Source organism: Dreissena polymorpha, chromosome 14 (genome assembly GCF_020536995.1).
Source record: "Dreissena polymorpha isolate Duluth1 chromosome 14, UMN_Dpol_1.0, whole genome shotgun sequence".
Classification (NCBI taxonomy): domain Eukaryota; kingdom Metazoa; phylum Mollusca; class Bivalvia; order Myida; family Dreissenidae; genus Dreissena; species Dreissena polymorpha.
Genome location: NC_068368.1, coordinates 73,624,065 through 73,643,453, shown reverse-complemented (window position 1 = coordinate 73,643,453; position 19,389 = coordinate 73,624,065). Strand labels below are relative to the sequence as shown.

The following is a 19,389-nucleotide window of genomic DNA, read 5'->3' as shown; positions in this document are numbered from 1 at the left end:
TAAGGGCCAGAAAGAGGTGTCTTTTCTGACGCATGAACACATTATGGTTAATTATAAAGAAATGTTTTATCAATTCAACTAATCAAGTTATAAGATTGCGGTATGGCGGTCGGTCGGATGTTTTGACGTGTTGTTCGTTTGCTTTTTCAAATCTTAATTACGCATTGCATATAATACTATTGCATAGAGTTCTAGCATGGTTTGTATTTAAGGCGTTTCGGGTGAAGTGCAAGGTCAAGGTTACTGAAAGGTACGTGCATGTTTGTAAAGATCTTCGTAGTAAGTTACACATACGATGAAGAAAAAAGATAGCGACCCTACTATGTTAGCGCTTATGGATAGACTTAAACACAAATATGTCATAGAATAGAATGAGTGCTATATTGACGTCATCATTTGATGACGTTCAATTGAACGAATGATAATGGCGGCTAAAATGTGTTAAGCTCCAGGGTTTAGCTGCGATTTAATTCTCTAGAAACCTGGACAAACACGTTGCCTGAAATTTGACGTGTATGTCTTGTTATGTCTAGGGAAAATCTAGTTTTTGATTAAATCACGAAAAATTGGTGTTTTTTATTGCGCAATCGCTATAAAAACGCGCTTGGCCGGAAGTAGCGCTGTTCGTGACGTGAACACATCTTCTGGTGACGTTACAATGTTATGGTTTGCACGCGGCATTTGCTAGATTATTATTATTTTATGTTGCAATCATTTTGTTGGTAACAAGTAATACTACAAACTTCGTTCGTGGGTATATACTATCTAAATAATCAACGACGGAATTATTGTGTTTAAATATCATCAATACAGAGGCCCGCGCTTTGTGCAGTGAACAGTTGTTCAAATAGGCGTGACAGAAAACTAGGTAAGTGTCAAGTGTTATTGAATCTGTTCAACGAGTTGAATTGTATATACCAACAGGCCTACCACGCGAGAAAGTTTGCAAACCCATTTATTTCTTACACAACTAAGCTTGATGTTTTGTCCGGCATCGGGGATTCGGTGCTAGTGCATAAGTGTGTTTGTGAGCCAGGGTGGTTACACACCGGAAATAAAGTGTTGCGTTTTTGTCTTGGCAATTCCAGCCTTAAATTAATAGTTTAATCGTCTTGCGAACCCTTAAATTAATATTGGCGACGAGGATTTGTGATAGGCGAGTGTCGGCTCACCGTTTTAAACGTCAACTCGGCTTTATCAAATATAAAAATTTGATTTGTTTGTCGTCAACCGGTGTCTTGGTAGAAACATTCACTGAAAAATGGCGACATTCATTGGAAAAATTGATACTTTCGATGACAGTACCGAGTCGTGGAACTGTTACAGTGAAATGTTGGAAGAATATTTTACTGCTAATGAGATAGCCAACGAAAAGCGTGTGCTAGCTCTTCTGTCATTAGTCGGTGAAAGAAGTAACCAGATTTTGAGAGATTGGACTTTCCCAGACAAACAAGGTACAAAGACCTATAAAGTACTATGTGAACTGTTGCAGAAATACTTCAACCATAGACCATTAGATATAGCGGAACGCTTTCGATTCTATAAAAGGGATCAGAGAACGGATGAGTCTGTAAAAGACTTGAATGTTAAACCCCGGGCTATTTCAGCATTTTCAAAATACATGCCAGTATGGTGATCAAGATTCCAAGCTCATGTTTTTCGTACCCAAATTATTTTTGGCATAATTTTTTCGTACCCAAAATTTGTGTTCCCACATTTTTTTCGTAACCAAAATTTTCGTACCCACATTTTTCTTACCCCAAATTTTTGTTTTCACTCATTCCATCTCGCGAAACCCTTAAGGTGTCGCACTTCTAGTAATTTACTTTTAATTTTATCTTAAATTAATATTTATATTCGTATGTGTTTATTGTTTTAAGTGTTTAAATGACAACTATATCACCTCCACATGAATTATTTCGTTTTTAGAAGTTTAATTGCATAGTTCACTTTTTCAACAGATTTAAGCACGTCATGTTCAGGAATCGCTGAATTTTCTGAATTAAAATCATTATTTACAAAGAAATCATCCACTTGAGTATTACGAAAATCGTGCATAGTGTCACGAAGATTCTTAAAAAAACTGCACGTTGCATTGAACGAATATTTAATTGACAGCGATATTTTATCTGCCCATTTGTGTGATTTGTTTCACGGTATTTTTGTATATGGCTTTTTTGCCAATAAATTTACAAAAGGGGTTATAATGCCTTTGCATACAATGCTTCTGTAAACGACGTAAATAACTACACAGGGATATTTTCAGTTGGTTGATATTCAAAATGATTTACCACGATTTTAAACAAGCGCATTGATTTGTTTTGGCTTTTTGTTTATTCACCTTTTGATGCTATTTATGTATTGATGTCTATTGTGCAAAATTAGTTTAACGAAACCTAACATTTGTTTGTGAAATATTAATAATTAATTTCTATAAAAATCATTTTTTTCATTTGAAGTAGCGAATACATGTCTTCGGAAGATAAAGGTCTAAATCTCGTATCGATACGAAGATACAACCAGACGACATGTTGTCGCATTATTTGTGTGAGAAATGTAAACAGAACAAACAAACTTTGGTGCTGCAGTTCTGCAGGCATATCATTTGAAATGTTTAGCCAGATCATTAATTTGAAATGTTTTTGGTTATAAAATATTGATTTAAAAAAGTATTTATTCAACATCTAAGGTTATTATGGAGGTGTCGGGCCAAAGTTGTGTCTGTATTTAGCTTACATGCAAATGTGGCTCTGCCTTGAATTTGTGCCATTCTGGGCGAGTTCAAATTACCATGACAGTTAATTCTTAAGATCTATCACGATTTGACACCGTAACTTATATGTCATTATGAACTCATTTAATATGTTTGATACTTCTTTCTAATATGTCATTTAGGCGGAAATTCTATGTCTTGGAGGTGATCGGAAGCATTTAAAGTATAAATATGTAACTATATAATGATGCACATACGTCCGGGGTAGGTAAACATAGCATTTTGTTATCAATCACGTAGTGCAAGTCTGTGTGAAGATGGCAGGAATAATTTTACAATTATTTTAGGTATAGTATAGGTCTTCTAGTACTTGCTCGATGGCACGGAGAGCTTAGGTGTACCTGTAATAGCTCTTTTTGGTTTTGGAAATTATTGTGGCATTGCGAATATTTTACTATATGTTGCACTGGATTTTATTTGGCCTTGTGCGGTGGGCTTTGCGAGTGCGCATGTTTAATATGTTGCACTAGACAATCTACGGTACGGCGTACCGATAATTTATTTGGCCAGTTGCGGTGGCCATAGCGATTGCGCGTGTATAATATCTATTTCCGAACCAGTCACTTGTTTGTTGATCTGGAAAATGCATAAATAAATGTGAGCACGTCTCGGAGCTCTTGCGAAATAGCATAGAATGAGTTGCATTATCTGGTGTCGATGATTGCATAAACGAGAAGCTTAAGCAAAAGTGCAACTGAGGTTTGGGTTATCTTAAGGGCAGTACTTCCGGTCCCCTGCTTGACATACCTCAGTTGTAGTGCTAGTCTATAGCTGAGGTTTTATTTACTCTAGTGCTAGTCTAGTGTAAATTATATTGCGCCAGATGGCCATTAAATTCCATTTATCTATTTGCATTGTTCCTTTCATATGTTTTGTATTGTTCATGGATAAAATATCAAAATGTGTGTACAAAATTTACCACATTAAAAATTATAATAAATTTGTAAATGATAAAGTTTGCCTTTGTAGTGCTTATTGAGCAGTTCTTGCTATTGCGAAGAGAAAGTTGATGTCACCAAAGGATCAGGGATCCATTTGATACGTAGGCTACTGTAACCGAACGTTTATGACATAGAAAAAGCTTAATGATGGTTACACGTTGTAATCCAAATTACTCTAACCGGATGAATAAATCGAATCTTGGTTAACAAATGGGGTATCCAGCTGCGTTCTGTAATAAATCGATATGTTAAAATGTGTTGATAGTATTTACTGAAATTCGTAATGAAAATGTTCACGTCTGGTATACAGAGTAAAGTTCTAAGAATAGTAAAGGATATGTATTTAAATGTTAAGACACGTGTTAAATCATGTTCATTGTATTCAAATTATTTTAGTTATGCCGTTTGACAGTTTCAAGGGGAGGTAATGTCGCTGATTGTAATTGTTTTATTTTAACTTTGCCAGCTAAGTCCGATTATATTGAATGCATTCATTCGTAAAAGACAGTTCAAATAAATACATGCTTTATTGCTGTTTATGGTGAATTTGGACGATATACATGATATTTAAACAGGTGTGTTAAATTTATAAAATATTGGTTTAACATTCTTAAAAATGAAAATGAAAATAAGTTATGCAAATAGTTTACAAACAGGCTTCAATTTGCGATTGTAATAAAGGTTATACAAATTGGGTTTTAAGTGTCAGGCAAATGATACATTATTTTGGATGTGGTTACGTATTTGAATCCAAACGTTATGCAAGTTAATTGTTTTATTAGCGAGTTCAAATGTATACTTTTTGACAATTTTAAACAAGAAAAGTATGGTAGAATAAATAATAAATTTGTTTTAGATATGTATACAATTTTTAAAACCCCTTTGAAAAATGAAGAATAGTTTGAACTACTTCCTAGACATCTGCGCTTATTTTAGTAAGATTATCAAACTCTGCACACCCGTTGAGAATACAAATTGGCATTTATGCTCAAAATAACATTCCACGAAATAAAGGTTATTAATGATGTTGTAATGACTTTCATTTAGAAGATGAATACTATTGTATATGTATTTGCAGGTGTTTCAACGAATTAAAAAAATCTATTAGCGGTACATTTAAAAAAACCCATCTATTTATAATTGTTAAGAGTTACTAGTTTAATGTGACAAATCAATAATTTTTATTGTGTTTAAATATACCAAAGAAGATTTTGTTTTAAGAAAAGCGATTCTTATTAATACTGTTCTAGAAACCTATACATGTTAATACCGCCTTGATAGAACCTACGTGTAATAACCATATATTGCATTTTTTGATCTCTCCAGTTGTATTTTATTCTTGAATAAATAATATTTGTTGTGTAACATTGTGTTATTATACCTAGTTACGAGACATAAAATAATGTGTGAATGTATGCATGAAGAAGATGTACTTTTGCATAAAACTGAATAAACTGTATGATTGTCTGTCTGTCTGTCTAAAAATTGCACGGATGTGGCTGTGTTCTTATTCTCATATTTTCGTTAATATTTAGTGCTTGTAAATTTCTATCCTTAATTGTGTTATTGTGTTTAAAGACAGTAGGTCAAAATCTCAAACATAAATCTCATTGTATTATTACACGCAACAGAATGCACACTCGATGCCTGATATGATTTAAACGTAATTATCGATTTAAGTGAAGTACACAATGATCGCCATTTAATATTGCTGTTGTTTGCACTAATATATTATTGTAACTCATTAAATGCTTACACTTTCTTATATATGTAAGTGTGAACGTTTTCGTAGATTATCATCGTTCCACAGACGCTTACTATAATATGTTGCAAACTTATTAATTATTGTACTTTTTTCATGTTCTCATTTAAACACCCAACATAATCACACATGCCCTACATAATCTCACATATCATGAAAATAATACATTACGTTTCATTTCCCTTTATCAACGTCCTCTGATTCTTTTTTCAAATCGCTGTCATAACTTTCTTTTTGAAACAGTTCTGTAGCAAACGACGAAATCAAAATAAAACATAAGCCTTGCCACACTATTTCCGTATGATCAAATGCAACAAATTTATCATGTGGGCTTTAATGGCTTCTTGTCTTCATTAGATCATATCATGTTGTATATAAAACAAAGACCAGAAAACGCCATCAAGGTTGCATATGATTGCATAATAGATCAGCAGCTTTTTATTCATTCCACATACACGAATTATATACATACCAATTATGTATTTCTAAATGTTATCAGTCTCTTTTCATCACAAAGTTATATATACCAGTCTATGAACAATGCATGCAGTATTGAACGCCTACGTGCACCTGCTAAACTGTTCAAATATGTTTCCTGTTTCTTGTAACATGATGTTTGATCTCTCCAGTTGTATTACGATCAGGTAATGTACATCCGCGCTCAGGGCCTTCTTTTCTTAGCCATATTATACCACAGATGCAAACAGTTATTCATTCCTTTCCAATGCTTCGGCAATATACCAATTAATTTTTGTCCATTATACTATTAAAAGTCTGATTCACAACAAAGATTCTCTTTATGCAGGTCTACGTTATTTTGATATCACTGATATAACTAAAACATTGTGAAAAAGTTCTATCCAATCTACCGGTCTACTCTTTTACGGCTTCCACCAGCCAATGCGCAAGGATAGCATATTTGACTCATATGGGGGCGTTGCTATATACGTTACACGAAATAATGCTTTTAAACGAAGACAAGATATCGATTAGCATAACGTAGAATGTATATAAATTTAAGTTTACCATTCAAAACATAAATCCATTCTTTTTGGCATCTTTAATTGAACACCAAGTGCGGATAGATCGTATATATATATATATTATTGAAGATTCTATAGGACTAGCCTGAGAAATACGAATTAGAGATATCATAATGACAGGTAATTTAAAAATAAATGCACTGGCCGAATTATCGGTACGAAAAATATTGATTTCGAGATACGATAAATAAGCAGTATTAGTCAAGTGAACTAACGATACATACATACATGCATACACTACATCTCTCAAAAACCGTGAGTTCGATGATTGCACTGGGTGTTTAACCGACTGGAATAACAGCACGTATTGTAGTAACGCAGAATCCGTGTAAAAGAGATATGTAGGGGTTTAAATCACCTTCAGTGTTAACTCGTATTTGCCTCACATATCAATTACTAGAAGGGATATTTCCGCCTGGTTACTTCGAGAGTAAGATTGTCTCTAACTCCGCATACTTTGAGCAACTTTCCACAGAAGTCGAATGATATGCAGTATTACCGCATTGTTTGAAGGTACCATTAGTAAAGAATTTGTGTATGTCTTCCATGCCGATTCCAACTTCTGCTCCAGTTCCAAGCAGTGCTCTAGCATGTTTAACGAGGTATCAAAGCAGGCGAATGATAGGAAACTATCACCATTCGACGAGACGCATCTTGGGGGTTTTGTGATTTCAATGAATCTCGATAATTTCACAAAAACTTCAAACTGTTTCGGTTTTTGGTGTAGTTCACTATATGTAAGTTATTGTAAATAGTAGAGTAAGGCTTCGATCTGTACACAAATACAGTCGGTGTTGTTATTAAATGCAAAAATAACTGTTGTGTCGATGCCAAAACGACCCCGTACAGTTCGCACTTTAAAAATTCAGGGACACACATCGCCTCTGCTTGTCTAAATATACAAAATACAGACAATCTTTGTTTGAACGACCGCCTATATGACTGATTTGCTATCTTTAAAGCTAATGACTCCGATGGGAACGCACAATATTGGTAAATTATGTTATTTTTATCCATTTTTATCTTCTGTTCTATTAAGTCAAATTCTTCACATGCTTCATCATATTCTCCGTTGCAGAAAAGGAAAGAAGCGTATTGCATCTAGTTGCCAATAATATCAGAATCTAAGGATTGGATATACATGTTTCGATATGTATTGATACCATCGTGATTATAGTCATGTCCTTCTGCCTTCTGTTCTCAATACGTCGAAGCACCGCAACTAACCAGCGTTGACATGATGTCATGCAATGCATGGTCATCTTTTTTATTTCTCATCAGAGGCTCGATAATACGTTTCGAAGCGTTTTATTGCATTTTCAAACGTTGCTGTCCTGTTATTGACGGTTGATTGTGAAAAGTCTGTTCCAAATGTTCCAAAAACAATATGCGACACTTCATGACGAAAATTAAATACATATGTAAATAGTGCTGAATAATTCTTACAATATATGGTGCGGTCATTTGGTCTGAAACTGCGCTCTTTAATCGTCTGCCCAATGTTGTCCGTATGTATATTTTTGATAGTTTTCCGCAGTGAATTAATAATATATGTAAGTTTATCCACCAGTTTCGGAAACTCGTGTATTTTAATTTTCCCATCACAAAGATTCGCATTCTCTATGGTAAAGTGTGGGCAATGGCGTCGTGTTAAGAAGCGCCTCTAAGTTGCAATAATGTACTTGACACAATTAATAAGATTGTCATCCCTCCATACATCAGGCCGGGTGTTCTCCATCGCAAAAAAGAAGGCTGTTTTGAAATGAAATGTACTCATCCTGGCTTGGTGTTCTGGCACAAACAGCTCCGTTTGTATCATCTTTGTGACAACATATGCTTTCAGATGTACTGTATCTTAACTGAACATTAGTAGCCTCTCTGTTAGATTTGTTGAAATGCCCCATTGAAAATCAAAATAATCGAACTCACAAATGTTCGAACTTTTTGGGGGTCCCTTTGGAAGTATAAAGACGCCACATTTCTTGGCTTTTTTTAACGTTTACTCCGAAGGCCAGTGACCGGGGCGGGGCCTTTCGAAAACGTAATCGCATTGCTTCGGAATACTTTTACAGTAACACGCGTTGACTGTGTCTGTAGTACTTATACTTTCTGCAGGTCCGTGACGTTTCGCAAGATCATGAGGGTCCACATGAGGATCCAATTTAAAAAAAAATGCTTGTGTTGATGGTTCAATCATTGTTAAAGCACAGTATCGCGAAGCGCAACCGTCAGTGCTTACCTTAATAACGACTTGGTGATCATGAGTCTGAAGGGTTGGGTTGTCTGAATCAAGATACAAACGAAACGTTTCAAAACGGTGTAATATGTCCAAGTCAAACGTTCCAGTAGTGATACCCTCGATTTGACTTCCAAAGATATAAATTCGTCTATTATAGCCAAGTGCTTTGTATATAAGTGTACATTCACGTTCAATAGAGAAATGGAGCTTTCTTCGAAGCTGTATTAATGGACTTTTGACGGCTAGGTATTCAAGGACAAGTGAAAGTTTCTCGGAGTATTCTTTATTATATATCGAATTTATTGTCACATCCTTGGCTATTTTTCACGCACTCCTTTTTTTCTTTGTTGTATGCATCTGTTGTTTTCGCCTGTTTCGAGCCATCTTCAAAGATAAAAAACTATTTGTATTCTACGCTTCTTGATATAGGAATGGTGTGAATCTTTACGTTCTTTTCGTTTTTAAAATAAAATATAATTAGTAATTCATGTACATGTAACCGGTAGAGATCAGTGTTACGGTTTCCGTCGTAAAATAAATGTCATACTACAATCTATAAGGTAGTATACATTTAAATTCACTCATAAAATCCATTTATATTTTAGGAAAAACAAAACGAAACAATATATGTTGTAATATATTATAATATTAATTATTCATTACATGCTTTGAGATTGTATGCCCAACATATCTTTAAACATAAACATAATAGATATTTAACATGATCATGTTAACATTTGTACACATTTCACATTGTTTTGAATATTGCTTAAAACTTTTAACAAGGGAAAACCAACTTACTTTGCATTTGGTACTCTTGACAACCCCTCCCCCTCGTACTCCTATCCGCTTTTACTGGTTCTGTGCTGTAACGATGTTTCCTTATTGGATATTGAAAGACAGATTATTTTAGCGTACAGGCGACTTAGCAGACAGTGCAAATATAACGTAATCGAACACTTACACAATGGTTTTTTTCCGACAATGAAAATAACAGTGTGAATTTTTCAAGCGCTAAAAATAGCAGAGAAAATTTTCCGCCAGCTGGCGAAAATACGCATAGTTTGCATTGTCAATATTTAAGAATTATATCCGACGGTGGCAAAATCAGGTGAAAATCAATGACGTTTTTCATGATGTAAATTGACGAATAGTTTCACTTAATGTACAAGGACTGTCGAAGGGACGTTTACATACGTTTCATTACGTTTAGCACATGAAATATGACACATTTATTCTGTTTGTAACACATATGACACATCAAATGAGACACTCTTTACAATAATGCATTATATCGGTGCGTTGTACACATTTTGCAAGCTTCAATTTCACTAAAAAATAATTTCCTTTTGATTAAACTCAGCTTAATCCTCCATTTCCAGTTTATCAAGACATTAACCATTACCTGAAATAAGACCTTTACATTTTGATAGCTTACCTTGATCGGTATATTGATTTATTCTTAAACACTGGGCGCGATATCTGCCCCATGTACATAGCGATTTTGTTTAAAACACTGTGCGCGAAATCTCTAATATATTTATAGCGACTTGGTTCAAAGATCGATCAGTTAAAATATGCTGGTTGATTAATACGAAGTGGACATTGATATGACTGACAAGTCGAACACTTTTTGCATAGCAGACGTCTCCCCATGTCTTCGCCTGCAGCGTTAATCGAATGACGCTCTAAATCTGCTTCATTTGGATTCGAAACATCCATCACAAAGCGACACACTATTTTCTTTTCTAGACATTTGTATTCAGTGGCTTTATACTAATGGCATAATCTTTACCCCGATATATCGAGATTAAGTTTAACATTTCAGGATCGACACAACCAAGAAAGGAACACTTACCCACCCTTCCATTTGTTATTGCATTTTTGCTATTTATGTTTTATCTTTGGAACAAAATCTATAGGCACATGCCTATAGTCCTTGACAAAAGCCCTATTGTGTGTGCTAAAACGCGCACACTGAAGTTCTTTCACGATCCTCGAAGTGTGTTAAAAAAGTGTGTTAGTTATATAATGTAATAATGCATCTTAAAATCTAAAATAAAATTTCGTTGACGATAAAGGCATATATGAATTATTGTTAACAACTATATACATACTATTTATCATAACGTCCAGTACGATTATAGAAATATTAAAAATGCAAACGCCTCTTACAACTGTGGGAACAAAGACTTAAGCTAGCTCGATGACGTGTTGTGTTATCAAAGGAACTAGATTTAAGTTTTCAATTATCTATTTTATTATTTAACTTAAGCAACCATTTTTTTTGTCTTGCAAATTGAAACTGTCAGAACGTGCATATTCCCTTTAAGTTTCAGTATCAACATACTGAGCGGGGTACAACTTCAGTTTACGAATGATTTGTTAGTACCGTTTTTTGAGTGGTAAATCATCGGTTGTTGAGTGGAAACGCATCGGTTATAGAGTTGTAAATCATCGGTGTGAGTTTAAACTCATCGTTTATGGAGCTGTAAATAACCAGTGTGAGTTGTACCTTATCGGTTATGGAGCTGTAAATCATCGGTGTGAGTTGTAACTATTCGATTATTGAGTTGTAAATCATCGGTTATCAAGTTGTAAATCATAGGTTATTGAGTTGTAAATCATAGGTATTTAGGTTGTAAATCATCGGTAATTGAGCTGTAAATCATCGGTTAGCAAGTTTTTAATCATCGGTTATTGACTTGTAAATCATCGGTTATTGAGTTGTAAATAATCGGTTATCAAGTTGTAAATCATAGGTTATTGAGTTGTAAATAATAGGATATTGATTTGTAAATCATCGGTTATCAAGTTAAATCATAGGTTATTGAGTTCCAAATCGGTTATTGAGCTGTAAATCATCGGTTATCGAGTTGTGTATCATATCTTATTGAGTTGTAAATCATCGCTTATCGAGGTGTAAATCTTCGGTTATCGAGTTGTAAATCCTCGGTTATCGAGTTGTAAATCATCGGTTATCGAGTTGTCATTCATCGGTTATCAAGTTTTAAATCGTCGGTTAAGAGTATCATGTCAATGTTACCATTGGAATATATTAGTAAAAGGCATTTATTTCGTTAAAAAGTTTGTTTTCGAGTGTTATTTTACATTATTCTCTTGATAAAAAGGGCATTTGTATAGTTGTTTTTGAAAAGTGAGAGAGCTGAATATTTGCTTTTGATATTGTGTTTGTCGTTATTATCGGTCCCTACAACAAACACGCGTGCTTTTGGAACAGTAAATTATATGATTTATCAGATTTGTTTTAAATACTTGTAGAAAAGTGAATTTCCGTTTTCTTTTCAAAACATTTACATCGACATTAAAGCAAAATGTCACGTGTTTCGGTGGGTATTAAGGTCAAAGCAACATATACAGAAAGTATTCCACATGTATTGAAAAGATGTGTTGGAAGGAATTATTCAACTGTTTGTTCGTAAAGCAGATTCCGAAAAAAGCCGAATACATGATATGTGTTTAATTGTAGATTCTAGAAAGTGATTTACTATTAAAACGCGAGCAAATAATAAATGAACAGAACGTTAAAACTGTCCAGAAATTGCGCAAAAATCAGTATTTTATGCATCAGATCTTGGTTTTTTATTTTTAAAACATATCTTAAATACCGTTATCTATCTCAATATAGCATTTCTGTTGTCTTACAAGATAAGTCTTAATGCAAAGCATCAAAGGGCGTCGGGAATTTCAGTAAAAAAGGCACTCAATGAAGTTACATGAAACGATTTTTTTCTTCTGTACATATTATTATATTTGCCGATTATTTTAAACAAAATAGAATAAGATACCGGTATAACCATTATCTATGATGTTGTGTTATAACCCCAAATAGCCATTATCTATGATGTTGTGTTATAACCCCCAAATAACCATTATCTATGATTTTGTGTTGTAACCCTCAAATATTTCATAGTTCATTTTATTTACACTGATTTCCTTGTTTTTACTGGCATCCGTGTGCTGTTTTCATTAATGGAACAGAACTGTGTAGGTTTTAAATAATCTGCTTCATCTTGTAAGCGTGATTTCATATTTTTCTCAACTTCAAGGGGAGATGATTCTGAACGTATTCTTACGTTGCTCATTTACGGTAGGGGTTGAGTACTCATTGATATGAAAACACTGTTAAAGTTTTAATGTGTTTACGAACCCCCCCCCCTCTCACACATATATTTCATGGGCATAATATAAAAAAAATGGTTACAATAAAACAGCATATTTATTTAAACTAAAATGTCTACATCAAAACAAAACAAAAAACAAAAAGTTAACATAGAACACAAATAAAATAAATCGATGTAACCACTACACTTCGGAACCGCTTGAAAAATCACCTTCTAACTATGATAGTAATAAGCTATTAATAGTCGGTTTAAATGTATACCCGGAAGTTTAAAAGCTGGATAGTGAGCGGGTTGAAAGGTCCATACCAAAGGGTCCATACCACTGGCAAGATACGGGTCAGGCCTGCGGCCTTCTATATGTGGTTCTTAAAACAAAAACCTGTAGGAAGACTTGATAGTAATGAGACTGGGGTGCTGTGATGGTGCTCCTCATTGATAAGCGGCTGCTTCCTTTATCAAGACTCGTAATTACAATTAATAATACGTGTCGCGCTTTGCGCTCTTTAGCGCCTTTATTAGTAACTAGGTGGTTGCTAGGATAGTGGAACAAAGAAGATTTGTTTCTATACAAAACCAGAAAGTTTCAACCGTTCGCGTTTTTGCCCAGTCCCTGTGATCTTTTATTATTGCTAAGTCCCTGTGATCAGTTATTAATTAAAAGAATTAGCTTTGCATTATTGGCAATACATGTTGTAGTAAATGTAATAGGCACAAACGCAGTACTTATTTACACTAATTTACACAAAAATCACCACAATGCAAGATATACTGACAACAAAAATATATACATTGATCCGTAAAATAACTTCTACTACCATTAGCGAAAAAAAAGTATTACATACTAGTCGCCGCACTTCAGTGCGACGCCAATAATGTAGTGATGCACACTTGACATTACTTCCGGATGTATCGAGCTTTCAGGTACGAATATCCAATAATTAACTTACACATATTGATATGAGTAACCCTCCGAAGACGGATACACCGACACAAGTCCATAGTCACATCAAGTTTAGACGTGTTCATACTGTTTCGTATACAGTAGCATAATCAAAGCTAGGTAAATTTTTACAGATAGTCCGCTAAGTTTCGGTCATTTTTAACACCGGATTTGTAAAAATAACAGAACCGTTACAAATCTGACACAGATGAAGATGTGTTGTGCATCGCAGAATATATTCTTTAGATGAACTAAATGATGCAATTAATGATATTTATCAATATGATAACATTCTAGACGTTGATATTCACAATGCACGTACACTATTAATGTAAATGAGTATACTATATTCTAACAATATACTAAATATAAAAGAACTTTTTAAAAAGGTATAACCCATGGTAAAAATATAATATACATACGTCAAATATATTCTGGATGTGACTAGTGAAGCACGAGGTTTCAGCACGACCGATCAGCTGTCAAAACAATCACCTGCAAACGACTCGGCTAGTGTTCTTCATTCAACACAACCCTGTAAATCCCCTGCATGATAACAACCATTCCTTTTGCGACATTCCGCCTAACATTACTTAACGACGTGGAAGTGACACTCGACAACGTCATATATATTGGCCGTGCTCTGTGCAAAGAGGGTTTAATGCATGTGCTTAAAGTGTAGCCCCAGATTAGCCTGTGCAGTCCGCACTAGCTAATCAGTGACGACACACTCCGCTGTTATATTTTTCGTTTACAAAAAGTATTTTCTTTTAAAAAATCAAGTTTAGGCTGAAAGTGTCGTCCCTGATTAGCCTGTGCAGACTTCACAGTACACGACTCATATGTATACGCTCATTAGTTGTTGAAAGGTTACTTAGAGGTTTCTAAAGAACTTTTCGCACAATATATGACCGTTTTGATATAATTAAACGTGTTTTAAATTAATTTATAAACATAAATATTTTTATTTCAACTCCGGAAGGTAAGTTTAAGTTATTAATATGTCAAAGCTACAAAATGGAGATTACAATATGCTGGGGAATCTTTCGGTAAAATGAGCGTGAACTATTCTCATTTATTAAATGTTTACTAGAGTTGAATTTTTTGTCAAATCGTCCCGTAGTAGGAGGACACAATTGTAATAACTTTATTAATAGACGACATTGTGTTAGAGTAAAATTGTAATATCAATTATATAACTTTGATAATTAAACATAAGCTGTCTGATAACTTAAAACGTGAGTTCCTGTTTTAACAACATACATGTTTCAACAACAACATACACAACGCTTCTTAATGAAACATGTTGAAGTCAATATGATTTCCTCTGGATAATCAGCTCTTTAAACACATACATATGTAGGTTGTAAGGTATTCTTTGTATCAATGTTGATTTCTGAAAATGTATAAATTTACGCACATGAAATGAATCTTAAAAAATATGTTTTACTACTAACAACTATGATTATACTAATAATACTTCAAAAATAAAAAAAGTTGCAAAACGTATTTTATCGACACATCTACTGAACCTGTTCAAGTTATATATACTAATTAAACTAATGCATGGACGTGACAAGTGACGCACGAATATTCTATCATAGACACGATCAGCTGCCAACACAATCACTTGTAAACGACGCGGATTTGCCACCCATCAACATTATGCTATTCAGCCTTCTACGTAACGCCACCAGCTTGACATGACTAAGCGACTGTGCAAGTGACACGGGGCTAAAACATCAACGTATAAGTTGTGAAAGGTCATTTAGAGGTGACTCAGCACTCTTCGTACTTTACGTTTGTTCTGTTTGATTGTTAGAATAAAAAGCAGAACGCCAACGTGGTAATAATATTTTCAGTAATTACCATACACTGCCAGTCAGGCGTGGTTCGACTTGGAATATTGTACCTTCCACCCAGTTCTGCGGCAGATACATTAATTATGATCAATCAAAACTCGAATGCTTAGTCTGGATATCTGTTATTGCTGTTGATGTGGATAAACTTCGCTGCAGGACTGTTAATTTTCTAAAATAAAAGTAGTTATCGCCAAACAAAATTAAATAGTGTAAATGTGATACTATCATATTCGCAATTAGTGAATAATGATGATTTGTTATATGTACGGATCACTGTTTGAATGTATCAACTATCTGAAAGATAGTGATGATTAATACAAAATATATAGATGCAAACAGAAGCGTATTTCGGTTTCCAAACCGTAAGTTAGTGCGTCATATTTTCCAAATAATTGTTTAAGACTAACACATATTACAGTGGGAGTACTACTCGGAACAAATAACGGTTATCTCTGGACGGTAATTTTAGTTATTCATTCGTTCCAAGCCCTTAAATGGAGATTTATATATTGGGATATTTTTCGGTTAAATGAACGTTTAATTAACACTAGGTGGAGTTGAATGTTTGGTAAACTAATCGATCTGTAGTAGTTTAACAAATTTAGAGTAACGTATTCTTTATTAATACAACTGAGATATCAATTATATTACTTTCATGATTAAATCATAGGCTGGGTGGTAAATTATTGAGCTAATGTTTTAAAAACCCCTATGTTTAAAAATAGATAATTGATTTTACAGATCTGATGTAGAGAGCGAAGTAACAACATGCACATAACAATGTATTGTAATCCCGTCCATTAAAACTGTATCCCAGTACCCAAAGTATAATTGAAGGGTAACTGCATATTTATTTTGTTTACAAGTATGCATGTATAATTGAACTATGCAAATTATTTTTCCGATTGCATTACGAATTTATTTCCATCAAAGCTCCATTATGGCGTATTTGTGAACTCTTAGTGGTTTATACGTCTGTGTGATGATTATATTGCTAAGGAATACACGTAATATGAAGTTTGTAATAATGCATGTGATGATTATCTTCTGTTTATTCGAATGAATTATTGTTTACAAATTTCAATTACGTGTCGCTGCAAGCTCAAAGAAAATGTGTTTAATAAATAAAAACATTGTTGTATTAATAATTAATACATACTTAATTGTGTAGATTATTTGTTTATATCGTTTAAATATAAAAGTAATTAAACACTCCTATTTTAAAACCATTTCCTTTAGACTGTTATTCCAACGCGATAATTTCAAAAAATTATTAAGTTTACGCACACAACTTTAAACCGAACCCTTTACGAGTAATTCTAACACTTCACACATAATTTAAATGTACTAGAGATGTAAGTTTCGGAAATCTTTAAGCACGATTTGAGTTTAGATTGAAGTTATTAGTAAACATAGAAATAATGCTCATATGTAAAATGTATTGAACCATAAAGTAAGCGATGTATCTACAGAAAATTGTCAAGCAGATGAAATAAATAATTATTTGTTTCATCAATTTAATAAATAACGCTCCACTGATTACAGTCTCTGAAGTCGAAAAAGACAACATAGCCATGTATTCTGCGATCCCAAAAGTGTGGCGGGAGGATTTTCGGGAGAATGTGACACTCGCGGAGCTGAACAACTCTCTGGTGGATCTCCACATCCTCTCCATCATATACGTCGCTATCCTCATGATTGTCGGCGTGTTGGGCAACATCCTCGTCGTCTACATCTATACCATCAAGTACTCACCTTCCACATACCGCTCGTTTATTTTATGGCTGGGATGGATAGACCTCATAGCTTGCACTGTTGGGATGCCTCTTTTGATATACAGTTTGATGTATCCGTACATGTTCCCTTCCGAGGCAGCGTGCAAGACGCTCAGATGTTTACACGTGTTTTTCGTTGTGTCTTCAGCGTTTATTGTCTTAGGAATTGCAATAGAACGCCACCAGAGAATCCGTTACCCGTTGTCAACACAAATAACTCCGACCAAGATTAAAATAGTGTGCATTGTGTTTGTAGCTCTTGGAAGTCTTGTTGCTTTACCCGCCATATTTGTGTACGGTGATGCATTGGTTGACACAGGGGTTCACGGAGTTAATGGAACCGAATGTTTTATTGACCCAACGATGCAAGATTCGAACTTTCCTCAAGGTTACTTTGTGTTCCAGTTATTGTTGTGCGTAATCTCCATGGTGATTATTGGGATAGTCTACTTTCGTATTGGATTGACGATAATGCATCATTATGGGTATATTCGTACAAATACACTCAGCTGCACGCATGGTAACACAAATAAGAAAACAGAGTCGCGTAAGTCCTATTATCTTTCTTACGTTAAAATATAAGTTGTACTATGTTGGTATTAAACAATAACAGCATGATTGTAATTTCAGACAAATGTTGTCAAATCTACCAAATGATAAATGTATTTAGTTTAACGGTTCATCTTCAAAATAGATCTTCGTAGGAGTGTTGAACAAAACCTAAACTAAAATTATATTCCCACAAACTTAAACAAAAATCATTGTGACATTTCATGAAAACTTAACATCCGCTACCGAAAAACCCAAGATTATCAACAAAACAACAGGACAATTAGCTGACGACAAAAGTTCATACACGCACAAAATGTATTTAAAATGAAGTTTAGGAAATTATAATTAACATTGTTAGTAAATTGAGTAATAACCGTGTTTTCTTCTTTTCGTTTCAGCTAACTTGGGTGACTGTATTCCGGAACAGGTGGAAACAAAATTAGATGGCAGTAACTTAAAAACAGGTCTTGACGAAGTTAAAGCACATGATGCACGCGAGGAAACATCGAACGAAACGAACAATAAAGATGCGTATTCAAACCAATGGATAAGTGCAATCCGAAAAAATGATCGCTTAAGGTCGCCTAGCCCAGGCCTTGTAGGACACAATCTTGATAAAAAGTCTAATAAACGAATTTGCATCGGGAACAGACTAGAAACTAGCCGGAGTTCAGTAAGCAACAAAGGGCCAAGTATTCGGACAAAGCAAGTGACCTTTATGTTGTTCATTATCACAGTTGTGTATGTGTTAAGCTATATCCCACACTTGGTTCTCATGGTTACAATTTCCATAAAGTCCGACTTTCTTAAAGAGATGACTCCAGCTGGCGTTGTGGTGTATAATCTCTTTCTTCGTTCATTTGTGATCAACAACATGGCCAATCCAATCATCTATGCTTTCTGTGACAGAAAATTCAGAAAAGAATGCGCTTCTGTGGCTTTGAACGTTCTTACATGTGGAAGAAACAGCTAGATACCGTGATTTTAGATATAACACATCTAAGTATGTAACCACATTATCATAAACAAGCTAAACAATGAACTAATCTGTTTACATTTCCACAAGGCTGGTCCGAATGGAGTTATACCATCCCGTTCAGAAAACAATATGTCAATACAGTAGTGCGTAAAATATTCGTTACTGGCTTCTGCCTAAGAGTTTTGTCGAATAACCCGGAATGTAAGGTTGTTTATAATCGTAGCGTTCGAGAAAGATCAATTATGTAATATCGTATAGCGATGTGAAAACAGTATATAGTTTTTTTTAAATAAGGAATATTATATTGCACTATTATCTTAAAACGTATTAAAACTTTCCTCAAGTCACAATTTGTATATGGAATGTTTCTGTTCCTCG

At 34.3% G+C, this 19,389-nt stretch overlaps 1 protein-coding gene across 1 annotated transcript; it reads left to right on the top strand.

Moving 5' to 3' along the window:
• The first annotated feature begins 17,279 nt into the window (after nt 1-17,279).
• On the top strand, nt 17,280-19,005 carry LOC127857481 (uncharacterized). Its single transcript, XM_052393877.1, has 2 exons — nt 17,280-17,598; nt 18,431-19,005. Exons 1-2 carry the CDS (start codon nt 17,280-17,282, stop codon nt 19,003-19,005), a joined length of 894 nt encoding a protein of 297 aa, XP_052249837.1.
• Nucleotides 19,006-19,389: the final 384 nt, after the last annotated feature.

Coding starts and splice junctions, on each gene's coding strand:
- LOC127857481 (XM_052393877.1), top strand. CDS start 17,280: ATGTATTCTGCGATCCCAAAAGTGTGGCGGGAGGATTTTCGGGAGAAT. Junction 17,599..18,430: donor AGCGTGCAAGACGCTCAGAT/GTTTACACGTGT, acceptor TTTTCGTTTCAG/CTAACTTGGGTGACTGTATT.